This window comes from Patella vulgata, chromosome 8, assembly GCF_932274485.2.
Source record: "Patella vulgata chromosome 8, xgPatVulg1.2, whole genome shotgun sequence".
Taxonomy (NCBI): domain Eukaryota; kingdom Metazoa; phylum Mollusca; class Gastropoda; family Patellidae; genus Patella; species Patella vulgata.
The window spans coordinates 40,156,576-40,165,858 of NC_065886.2; the positions used below are offsets into that span (position 1 = coordinate 40,156,576).

At 38.9% G+C, this 9,283-nt stretch overlaps 1 protein-coding gene across 3 annotated transcripts in view; it reads right to left on the reverse strand.

The window, feature by feature from the left end:
* Positions 1 to 7,741, reverse strand: part of LOC126830020 (phospholipid-transporting ATPase ABCA3) — a 29,069-nt gene extending 21,328 nt beyond the window's left edge. Inside the window, exons 1-3 of one of the 3 annotated variants that reach the window (XR_008788968.1) lie at positions 7,481 to 7,741; positions 3,888 to 4,709; positions 897 to 1,124 (exon numbers count right to left, since the gene is read on the reverse strand). Coding sequence is in view for 2 of the 3 variants with exons in the window: in XM_050560226.2 (XP_050416183.1) it covers positions 897 to 1,124; positions 3,888 to 4,203 (544 nt within the window). In the remaining variant the exon portion in view is untranslated. Of the gene's footprint in view, positions 1 to 896; positions 1,125 to 3,887; positions 4,710 to 7,016; positions 7,104 to 7,480 lie in introns of those variants that run through there. The other 2 variants (XM_050560226.2, XM_050560225.2) reach the window with 2 other exon arrangements.
* Between the last annotated feature and the right edge of the window lie 1,542 nt (positions 7,742 to 9,283).

The following is a 9,283-nucleotide window of genomic DNA, read 5'->3' on the forward strand; positions in this document are numbered from 1 at the left end:
ACTGATTAACATTCAATGGTTTCCGTTTTTACTCCAATTTCAAATCAGTTATGTTCGGCAAAATAAGCCAGCAGTCTCAAGCAAGTGCAAATTTCTAGCGTCTGGTTATTCCTGTCTACATACGCCGTTTGATTTGATGCAATGTGTCTAGCCTCGTCCCTCGAGTCTCTCGATACAACTGGGGCTGAAGCGCATTATGGTACACGATTCGTGTACCAATGGTAAAATGTTTATTTTGTCTTAAATATTGGATATCAAAAGCCCATCTTTTTCCGGTAAGATCACAACATGAATGTTGATTTAATTTGACAAATAAATCGTGTTTTCAATGTTGAAGATTTTGGATGATATTGAGTTAGAGACTTAGCTACTTTAAAATCGGACAAAAATTGTGACCTCTAGAGTGGCCACAACTTTGATATACCAGATGTTATACATTATTTGCATATGTTTATTTTGTCTTAAATATTGGATATCAAAAGCCCATCTTTTTCCGGTAAGATCACAACATGAATGTTGATTTAATTTGACAAATAAATCGTGTTTTCAATGTTGAAGATTTTGGATGATATTGAGTTAGAGACTTAGCTACTTTAAAATCGGACAAAAATTGTGACCTCTAGAGTGGCCACAACTTTGATATACCAGATGTTATACATTATTTGCATACGAGGGGCGGATATTTTGTCCGGCAGTTTTAGTCCAATTTTCACGAAATTCGAACTCAGCCCACATTACGGTGTAACGGCGATATATTTGAACGTTTTTATAAATCGGATAATAATTGTGACCTCTAGATGGAACTGAAGCTAAAAACGCGATTTTTCGTACAATCAGGGGCCATGAAAATGTGGGCGTATAAAAGTTTCAAAAGATTACAACATTAGTATACTCACGTGTGGATCTGCTGCCTTGTCCCCCTGAATCTATAAAGGGAGATGTGGATCCTGTATTCCATAATGCGCTATATTGAGAATTTGGCCTTAACGCATATTGTACATGTTTTGGTAAAGCTGTAGTTTCATTTGTTATGTCGTCGAAAACTATAGCTATTTCTACAGACCTTGTGTTGTTTCTGTAGAACTTCAATAAGTCAGTCTCACTTTTAAATCCGTTGGCTTCATCTGAAATTCAAAATCGTAGTGACACATTTTCTATTCACTTAATTTATTAAAGGGGCGTGGTTCCCCCTTGTCAGTTATGTAGGGCGGAGTAATATAGTCATTCGAATGGCATGAAAAACCCTGGACGTGTACTCAATGGCGTGTACGTAAAAAAAACCTGTGACAGTTGGAATTCGAAATAAGAGTTGGTCGTTGCGCCGCTATCCGGGAAAAATTTCCCTCATAGCACACAGTAGGAGTAGAACACTAGGATGTTAAACACTAGGTTTTTCATTTCCTTTCATTTTTGGATACATATATTTTACTTACGTCACTGTCAGTATATAAATAGTAATTATAACATTATTCAGAAGATGTTTCATAAATAGACCTTTTGCAAACAAAAATTATCAAGGGGGTGGGGACATTATTACCGTAAAACAACATTTAATGTATAATCCATGAATGTATCCGGGTTCTTTCCACTGCTAAAGGCTCCTGCTCGCATTATTGAGGAGTGGACGTTAAATCGCAGCTCTCTCTCTCTCTCTCTGTGAATGACTAAACCATACGTCGCCAGGCAATGAAACATACACCTACAGCAGCTAAATCGTCCGAGGGGACAACAAACATTTACAAGACAATTTCATACAGATCAAATTACAATTTTCGTCCTTTGAGGGTTCACAAGGTGCGACAAACTAAAACAAGGGCATTAACTCAGGAAGTAATTTACAAAAATTGTTGAAATTCGATAGCCTTTTTCGTTTTACTAATTTAAATTTCATTCAAATCGGAAGACGACTTGTTGTTCTGACGTTCACGTTAACAAAGTAAAATAAGGCCCATAACTCGAGAAGTAATTCAATAGGATTCTTTGTTTCACTAATTTAAATGATGCATATAAATTTCATACAGATCAGATGATACCTTTCATCACTCGAGCATTCACCAGGTTAAACAAGGCGATAACTCCAGAAGTAATTTTTGAAAATTGCTGAAATTCTTCGTTTCGCTAATTTATAGGATGCGTATAAATTTCATACAGATCGGATGATAACTTGTTTTGTGGAGCGTTCGTAAAGTGCGGCAAAGTGAAATAAGGGTCACAATTCAAGAAGAAATAAACGGAAATTGCTGAAATTCAATGGGATTCTTTGTTTCACTAATTTAAATGATAATTGCATACAGATCAGATGATAACTTTTGTCATTCAAGCGTTCACTAGGTTCAATAAGGTGAAACAAGGGCCATAACTGTAGACGTGATTAAAGGAAATAGCTGAAATTCAATAGGATTCTACATTTCATTAATTTAAATCATTCACATAATTTCATAGTGTTCACAGGGTTCTACAAAGTGAAACAAGGGCCATAACTCTAAGACATAAAAACGCTTACAGCAAAGCTGATGTCCCCCGCCGAAATCCCCAATTACTCTGCTACTATCTTAGTCTAATTCACAGACACTTATGTCAGTATCCATTTCTGGGAAGTAGGGTACTATTGTCCAGTCATCTCGTGCACAGATTAGTACAATTAACTAGAATAATGTTGACGTTAGAAAGGATATTAAACTCAGACCGTGGATATTTTTATAAATTGAAAAGTACTATCATAACTTTGTAGTTTGCTGTATGTATTTACATGTACTTATATAAACTTAGTAACAACATAAATGGTGTTCCAGAGTCAGTTAATTGATGTTCGTTTTTATTTGGTAGCGCGACACAGGATAGTGTCACAGTCCGTTTATTTGGTAGCGCGACACAGGATAGGATAGTGTCACAATACTACCTCAATTAGAAGGAGAGTTATTTTGTTCCAAAGTCTCGAACAATCAGAACAATCGACTTTGCCTAAGCAGAAAATACTCAGCATCAAACTTTGTTACGGTATTGATGCAATGAAACTGTTTATGAAGTTTCACCACTATCAGTATCACTCAGTTAGAATCAAATTGCTTATTGCGCTGCGTACCCGAAAATGTTCATTATCGAACTTAATCAAGGTATTGATGTGATGAAACTATACTTCACATTTCATCACCCTCACTTCATTCGAACTAAAGTTATCGTGGCCCATAGCATCAACCAATCAAATTGCTTATCTCTGCTTACCCTAAGCAGAAAATGCTCATTTTTTGATCTCCATCAAGGCATTTACCTAATAAACACCTACATTAAGTTTAAACATTCTAGCTCAATTAGAAGTAGAGTTATTGTACCCCAAAAAGTGTGATGGACAGACAGACAGACATGTAGAAGGCCAGGGATACAGACCTATTTTAATAGTCCCCTGCTTTCTTCGAACGGCGTTGGACAATAATGGGTATAAATTTCATACAGATCGGATTGTAACTTTTGTTGTTAGAGCGTTCACAGGGTTCAACAGAGTGAAACAAGGGCCATAACTCTAGACCTACTTAATGGAAATTCAACAAGATTCTTTGTTTCAATAATTTAATGGATGGACATAAATTTCATACAGATCGGATGATGATTTTTGTCGTTAGGGTGTTCACAAGGTGCAATAAAGTGAAACAAGTGCCATAACTCCAGAAGAAATTTCCGGAAATTACTGAAATTAAATAAGATTCTTCATCTCACTAATGTAAACAACATATCAATTTCAAAACAATCAGATGATAAATGCAGTCTGTAGAAATTGTGGACGACGGGTGGGTCGACGGGGACGACGACAATATGTGGGCGTATAAAAATGTTGGTGGCGGGCCCATATCCGCTGAGCGGCAATGTATTGCACACAATGGTTTGATACCTACATTTCGTTGGGGATATGTCATAATTAACGGAGTTCACGACACTGTTCATAATATCATCAATTAAGGAGTTATTTGGTGTGTAAATGAAAGTTTTAACATAATTTCTGTCGTAATATTTATGTCTATTGAGTTGACCATCTAAGTGCACTTTAGCAGGGTACTTTCTGTTAGCAGGTAAACTTGCACGGATAACCATTAGTAACGCAACAAGAAGAAGAGGACATAAAACCTCGAACACCGACGCACAGATTTTCCTTCTTTGTATTAAAAAATTCTTCCATAACAAAATACCAACTTGTCTGAAAAATGTCGCCATTTTGGATCGCTTATTTTCCCTGCACACTCAAAATTCGTATTATTTTTTTTACCTTGTGGTTTTATATTGTTTTCAACATAATGTTTGATCAGCTATGACGTCGACCACACCTCAGTAAAATCGTTGAACCGTAATGTGGAATATACCGGAGTAAAATCACCGAACCGTAATATCGAACACACCAATTAACAGTTAAATTGTATAACCGTAATGTTGAACTCAGCAACAGTTAAATTGTATAACCGTAATATCGAACACACTGACGATGAAACTATTCAGCTGTAATGACGAATACACCAACAGTTAAATTGTATAACCGTAATGTCGAACTCAGCAACAGTTAAATTGTATAACCGTAATATCGAACACACTGACAATGAAACTATTCAGCTGTAATGACGAATATGCCCGATGGTTATGTGCACTTTTCAAGCCTGTGTCAACAATGCAAACTCATTGTACACAATCAGTCGATTAACGGCTGCCTTCTGTCTTAACATTCACACCTATATTAAAATAAAAATTCCTTTCTACCATGAATTTAATAAATATTAGAAATACATTTCAGAGTGTTGGGAGTTCTGGTCATTGTAATCTATTAATATACTATTCAAAAAAAGTAGGGGATATTTGATTTTGGGGGCATAATACTAAAATATGCAAATGACTACAAAAAAAGTCACTATAGAACCTAACAGAAGAAACATTTCCAGTTACATGTGACGCCCAAACGCACCAATAGCTACCGCATGGAATGCAGGTGATGCTTGGGATCATCATGGGGGTCCAACCCAAGATTTGCACGACTCTGACTTTGAATGTTACAGTCATTGTGGCATTGAATTCCAGGGTGGAAACATCAGTTTAATTGTTTTAGTGACCAGAAAACAAATTTTGATATGTGTCGGCTTACCCAAAATGAAAGGTTACGTGCCCTTGGCATGCTACAGATCGGCACAACACAGGCGGTTGTGGCGCGGTCGATGAATGTTTCTCAGTCTGTCATAAGCAGGCTATGGTCCAGATACCGTGATACACAATCTGTACAGGACAGACCACGCTCAGGTCGACCAAGGGCGACAACTCAAGCCCAGGATCGATTTATCCGTACCTTGGCCTTGAGAAATCGTGTCATCACAGTAAATCAGATCAGCGCTCGTCTTCAAACAGACACTGGTGTGAGAGTGAGTGGCCAGACGATTCGGAATCGACTGCATAGGGGTCACCTTCGCGCCCGACGTCCTCGCGTGATCCCTGGTTTGAGAGATCATCACATTCAGGCAAGACGTCGTTGGTGTAGGGATCGTCAACACTGGGATAATCGCCGCTGGAGCAATGTGATGTTTTCAGATGAGTCAAGGTTCACTGTTGATTTTTTGGACAGACGTAGGAGGGTGTGGCGTCGTCGAAACGAGCGCTTCCAAGACGTTAACGTCATCAGACATGATCGATTTTGGGGTGGTTCTGTTATGGTGTGGGGAGGCATCACTGTTGCTGGAAGAACGGCTTTACATGTTGTTGCAGGGCGTGTTACAGGCCAGTACTACCGGGACAACATCTTGGCAGTCCATGTTGTGCCGTTCGCACGACGTCATGGCCGCCGTTTCATCTTCCAGGATGACAACGCAAGATGTCACAGGGCCAGGATCGTTACAGGTTATCTCCAACAACAGAACATCGCCACATTACCTTGGCCAGCACTGAGTCCCGACCTCTCCCCCATCGAGCATGTCTGGGACATGCTTGGACAGAGGTTATGTCAACGTCAACAACGTCCTGCCAATGTCCAAGAACTTGCTGCTGCGTTGCAACAGGAATGGGACAATCTGGACCAAAATGACCTTAGACGTCTCATTAGGAGTATGCCACGTCGGATCAATGCTTGTTTGGCAAACAGAGGAGGATTTACCCGTTACTGACTTGGTTGTGATGCTGTGGTAACTTTGCTGTTTGACCCCGGGTATCATTTTACCCTTATAATGGTCAGTCTGTGCCTTACTTAGTCTAACGATCATTTGGAATAAATCGATGAATGTGAACTTCATTTCATTTTGTCATTTGTTTCTTCGTCAGTTTCATTAGGTGACTTTAATAACACTTAAAAATCAAATATCCCCTACTTTTTTTGAATAGTATAGTATTATCTATATTCATATACAATCCTCTAACTCTAACGCAATAATGGTCCACTTATTTCGCAATTAAATGGAAATATTTCGATTTGTTTTAATATGTAAAGTATATAGCAATAAGTAAATGCATTCTTGTCTGTAGGTTTGTTGATTAAAGTATGGTCCAATAGGATTTAAACTCGAGAAAAAGAGACACTGACTGGGTAAAAAGTGGTTTGGATTCCCACGCCCCGCCAGTTATTATTACTAAGTAATAATCTTCTTTACTCAAATTTACTGCGCCATAAAACAACATGCGATAGATATATTAATAGGAGTGACAGATACAGATAACCAATGGTGGCCACACACCAACGTCAGCTGTTTGAGCAAACATGCTTTCTTGTTGTTGTTCTTAGCGTTTAACGTCCGCTTCCACCGAAGGTGATATCGCAGACAAGTTCATTTTAATGATCTTAGCGCACGCGCAGGGGTCTTTGCTGTGGGAGGAAACCGGAGTACCCGGAGTAAACCCACGAGGTTGAGAAGGCGCCCCATACGCTCACACCTGGGATCGAAACCACAGCCGCAAGCCAGAGGTGACCGGCCAACTAGAGGTCGAAGCGTGACACTCTAGACCACTAGGCCATCCCAACCCCCCTACATGCTTTCTATTTTTACATGCTTTCTATTTTTACACACCTTTTATTTGGTTATAAATAACGCAATGTAATTGAATGTCGCCATCTTGATTATTTAATTTTTAGACTCGAATAACAAGACACTGCATTGGCTTCCCACACACCGAGCCTCTCGGCGTACACCCCCGTTAAACAGGCATTATGCAAGAGCTAAATCTGCCTTAAATATTATATAAACTATTAATTAGACACTCATTTATTAACACGACAAGACCATAATCAACTCTCCGTGTCATTGAATAGAGGGAGCTCTGTGCCCTGAAGTCATCTTAGTCTTAGTGTCTTGATATTCACAAGCAAGATGGCGTCCTCGACGAAATCTTTAAAGAGGTCTAAATTGTGTGTGAAATTACATGTCTGTATGAACCACAAGAGATTGTTTAGGTGCGAACGTCTGTACTGAAATAAGGCTGTCCCGACTGTCTTAAATTTCTGAATATCAACAAGATAAAGCGAACCACTTACCTGATGTCTTCAGGACGTGTTGGCATCAATAACATAAGATTGGATGACATCACACCAAATTCAGTCAATAATCAATAGCCATGTACGTTCGTTCCTGAAGTTTTACGTCCACTTCCACCAAGTAGACGGAGAGAAATAAAAAAAACACTGAGAAGAAATTGCAAAAGAATTTCTTTCACTGGAAGTGGAATATGGTAAAGGGATGTCTAAAGGACTCCCAACTCAAAATTGTCAGATGAAACCCTGTAGCGTTTTTCACAATAAGCATAAATCCAAGATGGCCGCCAATTGGACTTTCTGGCCTCCATATCTTTGAAACGGTTCGTTTTAGAGCAATAAATGTATCATCATTAGATACAAAAGTGATATCAACGAATCGGAAAATAAAATTATCACAACGCCAGCAGGTCATGGTCTGACGCCCTGACGCCACAATGACGTCATGACGTCACACTGCCGTTATTTTGACGTCAAAACACTGCTTTGATACTAAAATAAGCGGGTTAAACTGAGTTCTGATTCTGATGTCTTAGAGAACTCAGAATAAGCGGGCTGTGACCTAGTTTGTTTTTGTGATACTGACTGACTGGACTGGAATCCAATGTGGTGATTGGCTTGGAATCCAGTCTGGGTTTTCCCCATATATTTGAAACTTTCTTTTGCTAATTTTGTGAAAAGAGTCGTATTTCGCCATGGATACGTGCATAATTTGTGGCAATAACGTAAATAATTTCGGGGATGTTGTCATGCTCTTGTGATTGGCTTGGAATCCAGTCTGGGTTTTCCCCAGATATTTGAAACTTTTTTTTGCTAATTTTATGAAAAGAGATGTATTTCGCCATGGATACGTGCATAATTGGCGACAATAACCTAAATAATAGTGGGGATGTTGTTAAGCTCTGATGATTGGCTTGCAATCCAGTCTGGGTTTTCCCCAGATATTTGAAACTTTTTTGCTAATTTTGTGAAAAGAGCCATATTTCGCCATGGACAGGTGCATAATTTGCGACAATAACCTAAATAATGGTGGGGATGTTGTCAGGCTCACCACCAAGGGATGGAATCTAATCAATCAGGCTGCTCAGCTTCACCAGTTGGACATTTCGGTCACTCCTAATGCCCGTGTGCATGTACAGTGCAGGCTCCGAGTTCACAAAGCATTCTCAGACTTAAGTTGAGAATTTACTCAAACTTGTTCACCTTATTTTAACTAATATATAGCCCTTTATAAAACTTTTGTTGTTTTAATGTATCAGATACATCAATAAGAAACTGTGCAAAGTTTTGTGTTTGTGCATCAAAGATATTTCTCATAAACAGTGATTGAAAGTTGAGCAAATTCTCAACATAAGTCTGAGAATACTTTGTGAACTCGGGGCCTGATAGAATTTCACTCACCAGATTGGATTCCAGTCCAGTCAGTGAGTGTTACAAAAACAAACTAGTTCTCAGCCCGCTTATTCTTAGTTCTCTAAGACACCAGAACTCACGTCAAACCCGCTTATTCGGTATCAAAGCAGTTAGTCCGGTCGTCAAACCTCAATATTTCGAGTGAATCTGGAAATTGTCTATAAAGTTTTTTTATAGGATTGATTTTAGTAGCCTATGGTGTCCTCTTTTAGAATCTGCCGGGTGAACTCCGGTCACCCTTGAGCTATTTGCGAAATTCAAGATGGCGTCCAAGACGGCCGCCATTTCAAATAATCCCCCATAACTCCCATAGTATTTATTCTAGGACGATAATTTTGGTGTCTAAACGTATGTTACTCGGGTCAAGGAATACACTGAAATCGTTCATTATGT